Below are 17,552 nucleotides of genomic sequence, written 5' to 3' on the forward strand. Positions count from 1 at the left end.
GCAGGTGGCGTGGCGTGGTGGCTGGACGTGGGGAGGCCGAGCGAATGCGTGGTGCGGCGCCTAATGCTTCCATGCACATGGTGATTAGGTGTTCATTTATCTCTTCCTCGTGTGAGTTTCCTGGGGCAAGCACGAAGGAAATGAAAACCAAAGATCTGGATTCTTTTTTTCCTACAAAACGAGCATCTGCCTGTAGGATTCTAGAGGAAAGGAATTGGGATTTCCTTTGTTTGAAACGCGCATTCTCACTTCCTTTCCTCCGTTTTATAATTCGTGTACTTTTCGTTTGATATTTCTGCAATCCAAACGGGTCTTAAAAGGAATTACACGGGCTGAGCCCGAATCCATTCGGCCCAGCGATGCGCGTATTCGGCCTACTGTGTCGCGAGCTAGCTCGAGGCCGTGTGCGTGGTGAGCCCAACTGAGACTAACAACATCCCGTTCCTTCCTCTTGATTCGAAAGCCTTATCCCGTTGCTGGACTCTCACCGCCGCATTCGTTCACCTGGCTTCACCCCGCCTGCGCTCCCTCCCTCTCTCAGTCTCTCTGCCACGACTGGGTGGGGCGGTGGGCTACCGCTGCCGCCGCCCAACGCCAAGTGCCGAGGCCTTCGTCGGTCTATTCACCGGCGATGAGCACCCACCAGGTATTCCCACCCCTTCTCTTCCCTTCCTGCCGGCTGCCGTGCGAAACCGAGCAGCCAAACCTTAACTAGTTATTTGCTAGTATTTGATGTCTATTAACTTCCAACTTTTGGCAAAATTATCGACTGTAGATGTGTACATCCATGTCCCTTTACTGGGTCCGCCCCTGAATGGTGGGACAGAAATTTGTTGCAGCTCTTGATTACAGTATTTTGCATAAAATTAGAAATGAAACAATGACTATCTTTGGGCTTATTTTATTTTATTTTGGGACTAGTACTTTATTCAGAGGATAAGTTCATCATGAAAGAGAATTTGACTATGTTGTAGGGATGGTTGCTACAATCTGGGCATAGCGTTGATATCAGTGGTTCAAAGATGGTTCTCCATATAACCCACAGGGCGTTCAGTTTTCGATGCTTTGCTGCCAATGGGCGAGGCTTTGGTGCAGATTCTACTAATAAGAGAAAAGTAGGTAGCCTCAATGCTCTATTTCCCTCCCTACTTCCTTCCATCTGCAGCATACTGCATGTTTCTCAAGCACTAGTGTTAGCAAATAAGGAAATCAAATCATCTTCAAAAGATACTACATATTCCTAATTATGTTAAATTCTGCAATGAAGTTGTGCATCTTGTTCAGTGATTAGGAAAGCCGGTTTGCACTATATCTGAAGAAATTGGAGTCACTGATGGCCTATTATGCCTTTGCTTTTCTCCCAGATTAAAAGCAAGAAGAGGCCAAAAGATGTTGCACTTGAACCAAGGTGCTCACCTTGAGCATTGTATTATTATAGGTTTTATCCTCTTCGCACTAGAAACAAAGTATATTCTTATCAGGAACTTTTTGTGATTGGCATTTTTTTTTAATAAATGGTGTCTCTTATATTTTTCAACAGTTATAGTTGATTTCAAAGTACAAACTTGTCATGGAAGCTACTCAGATCCTAGAATCACATCCTAACAGTAAACTTTTATGCAAAGTCCAGCCTTGTTTGTCATTACTCGGTGATCCAGTGTAAGAACATTTGAATAGAGCTGCTCCTGCTGATTTTTTTTCTCCTTTTTTCGGTTATTAATTACTACATGGAGTCAAATTGGGGAAAAAAAGAGAAGGAATTATACTAAAGGGAAATTTAGCTATGCAGTTCCAACATTTTGATCAGTATGTGTCTAAACATTTATGTTTACTATAAAAGCTGATTATTAGTACTAAAATTAATATATGTAAACTCTGTGCATACTATGAGGGAGAAAATAATTTCTGACTTGGTTTTACCATTGGTAACTCCAATGGGCAAGTGAGTAACTCCTGAAACATTAAGGGCTAACTAGCCTTTTAGAGTATTTGTTTCATAGGATGTGTACAAACAGCTTAGAATGCACAATACTGCTTGGTACTGTAGCACGTCGTATAGCAGCAACACACGAGTTAAGGTTTAATTCCAACCTAAGTTGTTATCAAGATAGAAGAAAATATGTAATTATATGTGCTATAATATGAATTAGGGGTAATATTTTGTGTTTGTCATAAAATAGATATAAGACAAGATTTTAATTGTAGGGCTACCTCCAATATGAAGTTGGCAACGACTTGTTTTCAGATTAGTGATGAAGAATTATATAAATTTAATTTCCCATCTCAATTTCTTTCTCCCATTTATAGTCACCTCATCTCCTACCAGTCGAATCTACTGGCAGTCCTCTTGGTGGTGTTTGTCCCGTGATGATCTTGGAATCATAACATCATCACCCTGGATTTTGGATTTTCAGAGTCTGACACCCTTTAATTTAATTCCTATGATATTAAATTATTCCATTCCCTTCTGTTCCTTTTTGTTAATCCAATAATTAATTAACTAAACTCTCTGGATTGAGCAAAGAATCCAAAGATGCTAAGCAAGTCCAAGAAGCCATAGGTAAGTAGGTCAAAGAAGCCATATGTAGAAGAGTGTTGCAGATGGTAATGCTGGCTTCTCTGTTTGTTCTTCTTGGCCATATAAGTTCCTCCCATTTCCTCATTCTCTCTGTATGCAATCTTTTTTGGCCCACGTTCTAAACCTTAAACTCTATTTCTTCTTAATGAAAAGATACACAGATGTCCTGCTTATTGTTGAAAGGAAAGTAAGCAATAAATGAGACGGGTAAAATCAGTTGATAATTATTAGAGATATAAATAGATATGTATAGCCTGACTTGTATTGTACTTCATATACTTGTACTCCAAGCCTTCTCGGCTATATATATGAAAGGCCACCCCCCTTATTGGGTGTGCGGTGCATTATCTCTCTACATGGTATCATAGACTGGGCCAATTAGGGTTCCTCTCTTCCGCTGCCCTAGCCCTCTCCCGGCGCCGCCCCCCCTACCACCCCTCTCGGCGCCGCCCCCCCTGCTATGGCCACCAATGGATCCTCCTTGACCGCGACCTCCGGGATCTCTGGATCCCCATCCATGCCGGCCATGACAGACGCCCCTGCTCCTGTGATCTTCTCCTACGCGACCATCAACGTGCGCCAGCACGTGCCGATCACCCTTGATCTCAAGCTGCCGAACTACACCAAGTGGTCTGCCTTCTTCACCGCTATGTGCGGCAAGTTCGGTCTACTTGGCCACATCGACGGCTCCATCCCGGCACGTCCTACTGATCGCACATGGTCACAGCCAGATGCTTGTGTCCGGAGTTGGATGTATGGCTGCATCGACGACAGCGTCCTCGACCTCGCCATGGAACCTGAGCAGACTGCCCGTGATCTCTTTGTTGCCATTACCAATCTGTTTCAGGCAAACCAGGAGACACGCGCCGTCGTCCTAGGTCAAGAGTTCCACTCTATGACCCAGGGTGATTTGTCCATCGACGCCTACGCCCAGCGCATGACGCACACGGCCGACGCTCTCCGTGACGTTGGCCACACCATCTCCGAGCCCCAGCTGGTCCTCAACCTTCTTCGCGGCCTCAATCCGTGCTTCGCCAACACGGCGGACATCATCGCCAATGCGGCGGTCCTTCCGTCGTTCATCTCCGCACACAACACCCTTCGGCTCAAGGAGATCCGCCTCGCCAACGACGCCAAGGTCTCCTCCGACACCGCCCTTACTGCCGTCGCCCCGTCCACGACTTTAGCGACCACAGCCTGCACTTCCCCTTCCTGCCGCTCCTCGTCCTCCGGCACCAACCCCAACGGCGGCGGCTATGGTGCGCGTGGAGGCGGCGGCAAGGGCAAGGGCGGCTATGGTGCACGTGGAGGCAACAACGGCGGTGGCAGTCGCCACCAGCAGCCCCCAACGACGTCCCCGGGCCTCCTGGGCGGGCGTCTCGGCCCCGGCGTTCAGCCGACTAGTCCTTGGGTATGTATGAACCCTGGGCTGGTCCTTCTCCGTGGGCTCCTCAGCCGCAGTGGCGTCCTCCAGTGGCACCTCTGCCGCAGGCCCACACGTCCTTCGCACCGCCTTCTACGTCCGGTGGCTGGGATCAGGGCGCTCTCATTGCCTCCCTCAACCAGATGGCACTGCAGGGAGGCGCCAGCCCCTGGGTCCTCGACACAGGAGCTACATCTCATATGTCCCCCCACGACGGTATACTTCTTTCCCATCTACCTCATTCGCCGTCCTTCATCATAGTCGGCAATGGGTCCTCCATTCCAATTTCTAGTCGTGGCACTTCCATTCTTCCTATAGCTGATCATATTTTTCAACTCAATAATGTTCTTGTCGCTCCACATCTTGTTCGAAATTTGTTATTTGTTCGTTAGTTTACTCGCGACAATAACTGTTCCATTGAGTTTGATGCTTTTGGCTTCTCTGTTAAGGATCTACAGACCAAGACCGAGATTCTGCGTTGCAATAGTGGCGGGGAGCTCTACACCCTTCCACATTCCAGTCAGCCTACTGCAGCCTGTCATGTCGCCGCCATCTCCTCCTCATTGTGGCATTCACGTCTTGGTCATCCAGCACCTGCAGCCATAGTTACACTTAATAAACTTTCAGCTATCTCTTGTAATAATGCAGCCCGTGGTATTTGTCACGCCTGTCAACTTGGCAAACACACACGGCTGCCCTTTACTAGTTCATCGTCTCGCTGCTCAGCACCTTTTCAACTTGTTCATTGTGATGTCTGGACGCCTCCAGTTCTTAGCGTGTCTGGATTTAAATATTATCTTGTGCTTGTTGATGATTATAGTCATTATTGCCGGACGTTTCCTCTTCGGCATAAATTAGAGGTTCATGCACATATTGTTGATTTTACTAATTATGCTTACACCCAATTCAGCCCGCCTGTCCAGTGTTTTCAGGCGGATAACGGCACTGAGTTCATCAACAATGCCACGTCTACCTTCCTTGCTAGCCGCGACATTCTTCTTTGCACTTCTTGCCCTTACACATCTGCTCAAAATGGGAAAGCTGAACGGATATTGCGCACGCTAAACAATATCGTTCGCACCCTCTTGATTCATGCCGCCATGCCTTCAGCTTACTGGACCGAAGGCTTAGCCACCGCCGTTCTTCTACTCAATCGGCGACCGTCTTCCTCCATCAATAATGGTATTCCCTATCACCTCCTTTATCACAAGATGCCTGACTACTCCTTGCTTCGAGTCTTTGGTTGCTTATGCTACCCAAATCTTAGTGCCACGACACCTCATAAATTGGCTCCTCGCTCATCAGCTTGCGTGTTCATCGGGTATCCCTCTTCACAAAAGGGTTATCGTTGTCTCGATCTCTCCACTCGCAAAGTCATCGTCTCCCGTCACGTGATTTTTGATGAGACTCACTTTCCGTTTGCGGTTGCCAAACCACCTACGGAGTCACTTGATTTTTTATTACAGGATCGTCTTCCTGCATCTGTGCCAGCTCCTCCTGCTGGCGCTTCGGGCCGTCTCTCTACTCGGTCGACCTTCGACGATGACACCCTGGCACTGGACCCGGCCATCCTCTGGCATGGTCCGGTCCTTCAGGGTCCTGCTGCCCCTGGCGCGTCCTCAGCCCCTGGCGCGTCCTCTACTGCTGACATCCTGCCTGCAGCTCAGGGAGCAGCACGTCTGCCGGCCCCTGCTGCATCACGCCCGCCGGTGCTCTTCCAGTACAGCTGGCGCCCTTGACCGTCATCTGTGCCCCAGGCACAGGTCGCGCCTCCTCCACCGGCTCCTCCACCGGCGCCTCAGCCGGCTCACGCACCTGAGCCGGTCCCTGCTGCTCCATTGCACCGTGTGACACGGCAACAGATTGGAACGCTCCCGCCTCCGCCGGAACGCCTGACTTACTCCGCCACGCATGCCTCACCGCTTCCTGCCAATTATCGCAGTGCCCTTGCTGATCCAAATTGGCGGGCCGCAATGGTGGACGAATACAAGGCACTTGTTGACAATGGCACTTGGCGACTCGTACCATGGCCTCCTCGTGCCAACATTGTCTCCGGCAAGTGGATTTTCAAGCATAAGTATCACTCTAATGGCTCTCTTGCTCGTCACAAAGCTCGGTGGGTTGTTCGAGGATTTTCTCAGCAGTATGGCATCGACTACGAAGAGACTTTCAGTCCAGTTGTTAAGCCAGCAACGATTCGGGTTGTTCTCAGCATTGCTGCGTCTCGTGCCTGGCCAATTCATCAGTTGGATGTGAAGAACGCTTTTCTTCATGGTCACCTGAATGAGACTGTTTACTGCCAGCAGCCACCTGGATTTGTCGACCCGGCTGCACCTGACCATGTCTGCTTGTTACAGAAATCTTTGTATGGGCTCAAGCAGGCACCCCGGTGAAAGGTCCTAATATGGCTAGAGGGGGGTGAATAGCCTATTTAAAAATCTACAAATCAACTAGAGTAATTTGATTAGTATGACAAATAGCGTAATGCAAACTTGCTCTAGCTCTACAAGGGTTGCAAGCCACCTATCCAACAATTCTAGTTGCAATGATTACTTAGGCACACAAACTTGCTATGTAACTACTCACTAAGAGCTCTCAATCTTGCTACTCTAAAGAGCTCAACTAGATGAATGTAAATAATAAAACAAGCTTTCAATTTTAATTACACTAAAGAGCTTGTACCAACTAGTTTGCAAGAATGTAAATAAGTGAGTAGGGTGATTATACCGCCGTGTAGGTGATGAACCAATCACAAGATGAATGTAGAGCCAATCATCGGGAGAATCCCAAAGACAAGAGACAATCGATTTTCTCCCGAGGTTCACGTGCTTGCCAACACGCTATGTCCCCATTGTGTCGACCAACACTTGGTGGTTCGGCGGCTAAGAGATGTTTCACAAACCTCGTCCACACGATAGGACACCGTAAGAACCGACCCACAAGTGAGGTAACTCAATGACACGAGCAATTTACTAGCGTTACCTTTTGGCACTCCGCCGGGGAAGGTACAAATCCCCTCACAATCACCGGAGACGGCCACGAACAATCACCAACTCGTGTCGATCCTCCACCGCTGCTCCAACCGTCTAGGTGGTGGCAACCATCAAGAGAAACAAGCGAAATCCGCAGCGCAACACGAATACCAAGTGTCTCTAGATGCAATCACTCAAGCAATGCACTTGGAGTCTCTCCCAATCTCACAAAGATGATGAATCAATGATGGAGATGAGTGTGAGGGCTTTGGTTAAGCTCACAAGGTTGCTATGTCAATGAAAATGTTCAAGAGTTAGAGTTACAACCGGCCATGGGACTTAAATAGAAGCCCCCATGGAATAGAGCCGTTATACCCCTTCACTGGGCAAAACGCGCTCTGACCGGACGCTCCGGTCATACTGACCGGACCCTGGACACAGCGGCCGGTCCACTGATTTATGCCACGTGTCACTCTGAGTTAAAACTGAACCGTCAGATCACAACGACTAAGTGCTGATCGGACGCTCCGGCTAAACTGACCGGACGCTGGAGCCTCAGCGTCCGGTCGAGTACAGTAAGGGTCCAAATCCGTTTTTCCTCGACCGGATGCGTCCAGTCCACCTCGATCGGACACAGCCCAGCGTCTCGTGGTATACCCTAGCTACTGTACCGCCAAGTTAGCACGACTAGACGCAGGCAGTCAGCGTCCGGTGCATTCAGATCCAGCGTCCAGTCACTTGATCGACGCTGGCATCTCCTCTGTCTTCTTCATCCTTGCTCAAATGTGCTAACCACCAAGTGTATCACCTTGTGCACATTTGTTAGCATATTTTCACAAATGTTTTCAAGGGTGTTAGCACTCCACTAGATTCTAAATGCATATGCAATGAATTAGAGCATCTAGTGGCACTTTGATAACCGCATTTCGATACGAGTTTCACTCCTCTTAATAGTACGGCTATCTATCTTAAATGTGATCACACTCACTAAGTGTCTTGATCACTAAAATAAAATGGCTCCTATATTTGATACATTTGCCTTGAGCCTTTTGTTTTTCTCTTTCTTCTTTTCCAAGTTTAAGCATTTGAGCATCACCATGCCATCACCATTGTCATGATCTTCGTCATTGCTTCATCACTTGGAGTAGTGCTACCTATCTCATAATCATCTTGATAAACTAGGTTAGCACTTAGGGTTTCATCAATTAACCAAAACCAAACTAGAGCTTTCAATCTCTTCCTTTTTGGTAATTGATGACAACCCTTATATAAAGATATGAATTAAAGTACATTTGAATTCATGTTGCTTGCCCAAGCATATTTATCATGTGTAAAGGATATGGACAAGTTTCATGAACTCCATATGATAGCAATTGCTCCCCCTACATATGTGCTAAGAGTTTAGATTGAAGCTTGCACATATGCTTAGATAGGAAATATATGAGTCAATTTCTACCAAATGATGCTAATGTATAAGAGATGGACCTTTGAAGCGTGATACTAATCGGAGTGCACTAATATACCATCCTTAGCACCATTAGTAACTAGACATACACCAAAAACTAGAATACCTCATGAGATCAATATTACACGCAAGGATCTAGTTTCCATAGAGTGAACATAGGTCTAGTTACTTTAGCCTATGCATGCTAGTTTTTCATTTCAATATTCAAACCTACAACTAGCATACACCACACAAGCATGGATATTAAAAATTTATGGCATGCAAGTAAGCATATGTAATGCACATACAAATTTACCATACAAGTTCATGAGCTTGCTCCCTCTATTTGTATGCTCAAAACTTTAATTAATCCCCTTCCTTTGTCATATATTATCTCTCCCATTTTGTTTCACTATCTTTGTATACTATTTCTCCCCATTTGTCATCAATGATCACGAAGGCTTAAAGTATAGATAGGGTAGGATTATTAATGTCAACAATTTGCACAAAATGTAGCCTCAAATTATAGATATGTTGGGGTGAAACCATGTGAAATGAGGATCATTTTTCTAATTTGGTTCAATCTAGATTACTTGCAAAAGATATTTAACTCGGTTTGATTCAAGGATAAGCTTCTTCATACCTTCAAATATGGGTTATCTTGTACCATGTTGAGTTAAACACTTATAGCTCATTTTCTAAATCAAACACTATGTTTACAAGCCCACAAACATGTCATATGCTACCACTAGATTATTTCAAACATACAAGCAATAGTGGTACCATACAATCATCAAATACATTTGATTTTCATGAATGAGCCTAGTCAAATGTGAAATATGTCTAGGTACACTAATCATGTCCTTAGCAATGGATGGATGACATGTCAATCAATTTTACCTTGCTTTGCTTGAAGGAGAGGCATGTCATATAGTGGGGGTGCATCAACACATATTGGAAAAGTCAAGTATGTTCAATTCATTCCTTAGCTTGCAAAACCTCTTCTCATCAAGTGGCTTGGTAAAAATATCGGCAAGTTGATCTTCGGTGCCCACACTCTCTATACAAATGTCTCCTTTTTGTTGGTGATCTCTTATGAAAAGATGGCGGACATCAATATGTTTTGTTCTTGAGTGTTGAACTGGGTTGTTGGTGAGCTTTATGGCATTTTCATTGTCACATAGTAATGGCACTTGCTTGAATCTAATTCCAAAGTCACTCAAGGTAGCTTTCATCCAAAGTAATTGAGCACAACAACTACCGGTCAAAATGTACTCCGCTTCGGCGGTTGATTGTGCTACACTATTTTGCTTCTTTGATGACCAAGATACAAGTGATCTTTCCAATAGTTGATATGTGTCTGATGTGCTCTTTCTCTCAACTTTGCATCCCGCATAATCGGAATCCGAATATCCAATCAACTCAAATCTTGCTCCTTTGGGATACCATAATCCAACATGTTGTATATGTTTCAAGTACCTCAATATTCTCTTAGTTGCCTTCAAATGACTTTCTCTTGGTGAGGCTTGAAATTTAGCACACATGCATACACTAAACATCACATCCAGTCTTGATGTGGTCACATAGAGTAGGCTTCCAATCATAGACCGATACATCTTTTGATCCACCATGTTGCCACTAACATCACTATCTAAGTTTTCACTTGTCCCCATTGGTGTACTAATAGCTTTACTTTTATCCATTTCAAACTTCTTGAGCATGTCCTTGATATACTTCTTTGATTCACAAATGTACCATACTTCATTTGCTTGATTTGAAGACCAAGAAAGTAACTAAGCTCTCCAATCATAGACATCTTAAACTCACTTGCCATCATCTTGTCAAACTTCTCACAAAATTCTTGATTTATTGATCCAAAGATGATATCATCAACATAGATTTGCATTACAAGCAAGTCATTTTCAAGCTTCTTCGTGAAGAGAGTGGTGTCAACCTTTCCTATCTTGAATCCCTTAGAGAGTAGGAAATCCCTCAATCTCTCATACCATGCTCTAGGTGCTTGTTTCAATCCATACAAAGCCTTTCTCAACTTATAGACTTGGTTGGGTTTTTTCTCATCTTTAAAACTGAGAGGTTGCTCAACATACACAAGCTTATTGATGTACCCATTTAGAAATGCACTTTTCACATCCATTTGGTATAACTTGATGTTGTGGGCGCAAGCATAAACTAGCAAGATTCTAATTGCTTCCAATCTTGTAACTGGGGCATATGTTTCTCCAAAGTCAAGACCTTCAACTTGAGTGTAACATTGAGCTACTAATCTTGCTTTGTTCTTTATTACTATCCCATTTTGATCTTGCTTGTTCCGAAAGACCCACTGAGTTCCAATCACATTATGATCCTTAGGCCTCTCAATTAAATCCCATATTTGATTTATTGTGAAGTTGTTTAGCTCTTCATGCATAGCATTTATCCAATCAACATCCTTCAAAGCTTTATCTATCTTCTTAGGTTCAATGTATGATACAAATGAGAAATACTCACAAAACGAGGCTAATCTTGATCTTGTTTGCACACCTCTTGAGATATCATCAATGATAGTGTCCAATGGATGATCTCTTACAACATTGGTTGGTTGAAACACTTGCACTTGATTGCTAGCATTTGATTGATCACTTGGTTGAGATGATGAACTAGCTATTTGTTGATCTTGCACATTGCCATCACCAGTGCTTGCTTGGATTTGATCATGAGAACCACTATCTTGCATATTTGAGTTGAGAGTACTTGATTCTTGTCATCTTCAACATCTATCACCTCTCTGGGCCTTATATCACCAATGTCCATGTTCTTCATTGCATTGACCAATTGAGTGCCTCTTACATCATTTAGATTCTTATCTTGCTCTTGGGAACCATTTGTTTCATCAAACTCCACATCATGAATCTCCTCAAGAGTGCCACTAGCCAAATTTCAAACTCTATAAACCTTGCTAGTAGTGGACTAACCAAGCAAGAAACCTTCATCACATTTCTTTTCAAACTTGCTCAATCTAGTGTCTTTCTTCAATATATAGCATTGACAATAAAAAACCTGAAAGTATGCTATGTTGGGCTTTCTTTCATTCAATAGCTCATAAGGTGTCTTTTCCATCATGGGGTGACAATAGAGTCGGTTGCTATAGTAGCAAGCCGTGTTGATTGCTTCGGCCCAAAATGAATGACTCATATTGTACTCACTCAACATTGATCTTGCCATATCAATTAAGGTTCTATTCTTTCTTTCAACTAGCCCATTTGATTGAGGAGTATACTTGGCCGAGAATTGATGTCTAATTCTAAATTCATCACACAACTCATCAACTCTAGTATTCTTGAATTCACTACCATTGTCACTTTTAACTTTCTTGATTGTGGTTTCAAACTCATTGTGAATGCCTTTGACAAATGATTTGAATGTTGCAAACACATCACTCTTGTCAACAAGAAAGAACACCCATGTGTATCTAGTGAAATCATCCACAATCACAAATCTATATTTGTTTCCACCAATGCTAGTGTATGTGGTTGGTCCAAACAAGTCCATATACATTAACTCGAATGCCTTGGATGTACTCATCATGCTCTTTTTAGGGTGTGTATTACCAACTTGCTTTCCGGCTTGACATGCATTACATAGTTTGCCCTTCTCAAATGTGACATCTTTGAAGCCTCTAACTAAGTCATGCTTAATTAACTTGTTCAATTGTTTCATTCCTTCTATGCCATAACCAACCCATGCTACACTTAGTGATCAAACATGTTGATAATTGAGCTTCTCTAGCATTGAAATTAACTAAGTATAGATTCTCATATCTAAATCCTTTGAATATCAAGTTAGAGCCATCTACACTTATGATCTCTACATCATGCACATCAAATATGCACTTGAAACCAAGATCACACAATTGAGCTACCGACAATAAGTTGAAGTTCAAGCTCTCTACTAGTACCACATTGGAAATGCTCAAATCATTGGATATTGCAATCTTACCATACCCTTTGACCTTGCCTTTGCCATTGTCACCAAATGTGATACTATCAATTCCATTGCTCTTGCTTTCATTGATTGAATTGAACATTCTTAAATCACCGGTCATGTGTTGTGTGCACCCACTATCAAGCATCCAATGCCTTCCTCTGGCTTTATAATTGACCTACAAAAGAAAATCAATTCTTTTTAGGTACCCAAACTTTTTTGGGTCCTTGTAGGTTAGTTACCAAGGTCTTTGGTACCCAAATGATCTTCTTTTTTATGCCCACAATTGGTGTACCAATGAACTTAGCCTTCACACCATTGGCACCCTTATAAAGCATGTAACAAGAATCAAATTTGATTGAGGATACATTAGGTAGCTTGTTCTTGTTAGTCTTGCAATTTTGCTTTATATGCCCAACTTGCTTGCATCTATTGCAAAACCGATCATTGCCCTTTACAAAGCTAGCTTTGGGAGTGACAAAGGCCGCCTTGCTCTTCATGGGGGTATAGCCTAATCCTTCTTTGTTGAGAGAAAATCTTTGGCTACCTAAGCACTTTAGCAAGTGGGCTTCTCCACTATAGGCATTGCCTAAGGCACGAGTGAGCTCATTCACCTCCTTCTTGAGGGTTTCATTTTCCACCATAAGTGAGGCATCACAAGTGAGACCATCACTCAAGGGTGAAGTGGAAGTAGTAGTGCTACAAGAAGTGTTAGTGGGAGCAACAAAAATAGATTCATCAATAATATCACATGTTAGTCCCACATCATATGATATGATCACTTGCTCCTTTTTGGCTTCCTCTACTTTGACTTGTTCAATGAGGAGTGAGCCTTTTCAAGCTTAGAGTGAGCTTTGCCAAGCTTCTCATGGGCTTCCATTAGCCTCTTATGAGTGGCATTGAGCTCATCAAGGGATTGCTCAAGAAATTTGACTTTCTTGTTCAATTCCTTGCACTCCTTTCTCTTCATCTCAAAACAAGTATGCACTTGCTCACACATGTCTATGAGCTCCTCCTTGGAGTACTCTTCATTATCATCATCACTCTTACAAGCATCACTTTCACATTCATCACTCACATCATATTTTATCTTGGTAGGTTTTGCCATGAGGCACGTCGATGGAGTGTCGAAGATGGAGGGCTTGTTGTTGATGGCGATGCTTGCTAGTGCTCTCTTGATAGATTTCTTGTCATCATCACTAGAGTTATCACTATCCCATGTGACCATATAGCCTCCACCCTTCTTCTTTTGGAAGGTCATTTTCTTCTCCTTCTTCTCCTTCTTATCCTCCTTATGCTTCTTCTCATCCTCATCATTGTCACTATTGTATGGACAATTTGCTACTACATGATCGAAGCTTTTGCAATTGTAGCATCTTCTCACATACTCTTTCTTCTTGGTGTGATCTCTTCTCTTTTTTGCACCATAGCCCTTCTTCTTCATGAATTTTTCCATCTTGCGCACAAAGAGAGCCATAGCTTCATCATCAATATCACTAATATCATCATCATCACTTGATTCTTTCTTGGACTTGCCTTTGTTCTTTGATAATGATGAGCTAGCCTTGAATGCTATGCTTTTCTTCTTCTTGTCTTCTTCTTCCTTCTTGTCATCCTTGTCATCCCCCTCCCTTTCCACACGGTATGTCTCTTGTGTTATGACATCACCTAGTACTTGGTTAGGGGTAATATCCTTCAATCCTTCTCTTATGATGAGCAATCTCAACATCTCAAATCTTAGAGGTAAGCACATCAAGAATCGATGGGAGACATCATCGTCCTTGATCTTTTCTCCCAAAGCCTTCAAGTCATTGATAATTACTTGTAGCCGATGGAACATCTCTGGAATGCTCTCATCATCCTTCATCTTGAAACTTGTCAACTTGTCCTTGAGGATGTATAACTTGGCACTCTTCACCGCCGGTGTGCCCTTATATGTTTCCTCCAATCTCTTCCACACCTCATTTGCTCTTTCACAATCCTTGATTTGCTCAAACACTTTGGAATCAATGGCATTGTATATGGTGTTGAGAGTCATTGTATTGTATTGCTTGTTGATCTTATCTTGGTTGGTTGGATCATCGGGATCAATGATAGCATAGTCATTCTCGGTCACTTCCCATACTTGATCATTGATTGAACCAAGATACATCCTCATCTTTCTCTTCCAATAATCATAGCATGTGCCATTAAAGAACGGTGGTTTGTCCCCCACATGGTTGAACACAACTTGAGCCATAATTTGACACCGAGGTTGTTAAGCCTTTAATCAAACGGTGACCACGGCTCTGATACCACTTAAAAGGTCCTAATATGGCTAGAGGGGGGTGAATAGCCTATTTAAAAATCTATAAATCAACTAGAGCAATTTGATTAGTATGACAAATAGCGTAATGTAAACTTGCTCTAGCTCTACAAGGGTTGCAAGCCACCTATCCAACAATTCTAGTTGCAATGATTACTTAGGCACACAAACTTGCTATGTAACTACTCACTAAGAGCTCTCAATCTTGCTACTCTAAATAGCTCAACTAGATCAATGTAAATAATAAAGCAAGCTCTCAATTCTAATTACACTAAAGAGCTTGTATCAACTAGTTTGCAAGAATGCAAATAAGTGAGTAGGGTGATTATACCGCCGTGTAGGTGATGAACCAATCACAAGATGAACGTAGAGCCAATCAACGGGAGAATCCCAAAGACAAGAGACAATCGATTTTTTCCCGAGGTTCACGTGCTTGCCAACACGCTACGTCCCCGTTGTGTCGACCAACACTTGGTGGTTCGGCGGCTAAGAGGTGTTTCACAAACCTCGTCCACACGATAGGACACCGCAAGAACCGACCCACAAGTGAAGTAACTCAATGACACAAGCAATTTACTAGCGTTACCTTTCGGCACTTTGCCGGGGAAGGTACAAATCCCCTCACAATCACCGGAGACGGCCACGAACAATCATCAACTCGTGCCGATCCTCCACCGCTGCTCCAACCGTCTAGGTGGTGGCAACCACCAAGAGAAACAAGCGAAATCCACAGCGCAACACGAATACCAAGTGCCTCTAGATGCAATCACTCAAGTAATGCACTTGGATTCTCTCCCAATCTCACAAAGATAATGAATCAATGATGGAGATGAGTGTGAGGGCTTTGGTTAAGCTCACAAGGTTGCTACCTATCTCATAATCATCTTGATAAACTAGGTTAGCACTTAGGGTTTCATCAATTAACTAAAACCAAACTAGAGCTTTCACCCGGGCATGGCACCAGCGATTCGCTACCTTCATTCAGACCCTGGGCTTCGTCGCTTCAGTGTCAGATACTTCTCTTTTTGTGTTCAAGGAGGGCACCAGTGTTGCTTACCTGTTGCTTTACGTCGACGACATTGTCCTCACAGCATCCTCGCCTGCTCTTCTTCGACATATTACTGAGCGCCTTAACTCAGAGTTCACCATGACTGACCTCGGGGACCTTCATCACTTCCTCGGGATTTCTATCACTCGTTCTGCTGACGGCCTTTTCCTGTCACAGCGGCAGTATGCAGTTGATCTTCTCCAGCAGGCTGGTATGATTGAGTGTCACTCTACAGCCACCCCAGTCGATGCACGCGCCAAACTGTCTGCCACCGATGGCTCACCAGTTGCCGATCCAACACAATACCGGAGTCTCGCCGACGGTTTACAGTACCTCACATTGACTCGTCCCGACATTGACTATGCAGTTCAGCAGGTCTGTCTCTTTATGCATTCTCCGCGTGAACCTCATCTGGCACTGCTCAAGCGGATTTTGCGATACGTCAAGGGCACACTGTCTACAAGTCTTCACCTCGGTACCGGGTCTCTTGACACTCTCACATCATACTCGGATGCTAATTGGGCTGGCTGTCCTGATTCTCGGCGGTCTACGTCTGGATACTGTGTCTTTCTTGGTGACAATCTGGTGTCTTGGTCCTCCAAACGGCAGACTACAGTTTCTCGTTCCAGCGCGGAAGCTGAATACCGTGCTGTCGCCCATGCTGTTGCTGAGACTTGTTGGCTTCGTCAGCTACTTCAGGAGCTTCACACTCCTCTTACTTCGGCGACGATTGTATACTGTGACAATGTCAGTGCAGTCTACATGACGGGTAACCCTGTTCATCATCGCCGCACGAAGCATATAGAGATTGACATTCATTTTGTTCGCGACAAGGTTGCTCTAGGACAGGTTCGAGTCCTCCATGTCCCTTCATCCCACCAGTTCGCGGACATTATGACCAAAGGCTTGCCTGTACATTTGTTTACTGATTTAGGTCCAGTCTTCGCGTCCGAGATCATCCCGTTGCGACTGCGGGCGGGTATTAGAGATATAAATAGATATGTATAGCCTGACTTGTATTGTACTTCATATACTTGTACTCCAAGCCTTCTCGGCTATATATATGAAAGGCCACCCCCCGTTATTGGGTGTGCGGTGCACTCTCTACAATAATGTGATACATAAGTGAATCATGCATCTAAATCTGAAATTTTTAATTTGTTCATTTGTTTAATGGTGTTACTTATTTCCTTTTTTATGGCTAGAATCTGTTGCTCAAAGCTTCCAACTAAGGATTTTAGCAGCTCTTGATGAAATCTGTTTGTTCAAAGCGTCGAACCAAGGGTGTGACCTGCTGTAAATAGCTCATACTTATTTTAGGACTTTAAAGCAGTACTATGTTGTTTCATACATATCTTTGTTTCTTTAGTCATCAATTTTTTTTCTTCTTTTGATGTAGTGAGGTAATATCTGGAAATCCAAAGAACAGGGACCAATGTAAGTTGGCTTCAATTTTTAGTTAACTGCAATTACTGTTACACCTATCTCTTGCAAAAAGAATACTGTTGCACTCCTGCATGTTCTGTGTGCATTATCCTCATGATGACCAAAGTATTTTGTGTTCCCTGAAATTGCTAAATACTTGATCAATGGCTAAAGTTCATTTAGGCTCTAGCCTATCCATGAAAAACTTATCTGTCTAATCTAGAAATAGTACAATTGTTGATTGACTCACTTTAATGGTTGCCCTACTATTTTATGTTTTTTGTTCATTGTGGAACTCTGTTTTTCTATTAACCTGTAAGTCGAACCACTGAGATGTAAAAACCAATTATCTGGATTGATAACCTATTCTTTTGTT

The 17,552-nt window shown here is 43.6% G+C and overlaps 2 protein-coding genes across 3 annotated transcripts in view; both read left to right on the forward strand.

Annotated features, from left to right (window-relative positions):
* Positions 1-477: 477 nt before the first annotated feature.
* LOC136541669 (protein SLOW GREEN 1, chloroplastic-like) overlaps positions 478-17,552 on the forward strand; it is a 42,454-nt gene continuing 25,379 nt past the window's right edge. Inside the window, exons 1-4 of one of the 2 annotated variants that reach the window (XM_066533677.1) lie at positions 478-646; positions 975-1,115; positions 1,365-1,408; positions 17,151-17,188. In XM_066533677.1, the coding sequence (XP_066389774.1) occupies positions 632-646; positions 975-1,115; positions 1,365-1,408; positions 17,151-17,188 (238 nt within the window). In that variant the 5' untranslated portion in view covers positions 478-631. The remainder of the gene's footprint in view (positions 647-974; positions 1,116-1,364; positions 1,409-17,150; positions 17,189-17,552) is intronic. The other variant, XM_066533678.1, reaches the window with a different exon arrangement.
* LOC136542890 (uncharacterized) lies at positions 3,039-3,982 on the forward strand. Its single transcript, XM_066535519.1, has 2 exons — positions 3,039-3,888; positions 3,975-3,982. The coding sequence occupies exons 1-2, from the start codon at positions 3,039-3,041 to the stop codon at positions 3,980-3,982; spliced, it is 858 nt and encodes a 285-aa protein (XP_066391616.1).

Source organism: Miscanthus floridulus, chromosome 3, assembly GCF_019320115.1.
Source record: "Miscanthus floridulus cultivar M001 chromosome 3, ASM1932011v1, whole genome shotgun sequence".
NCBI lineage: Eukaryota > Viridiplantae > Streptophyta > Magnoliopsida > Poales > Poaceae > Miscanthus > Miscanthus floridulus.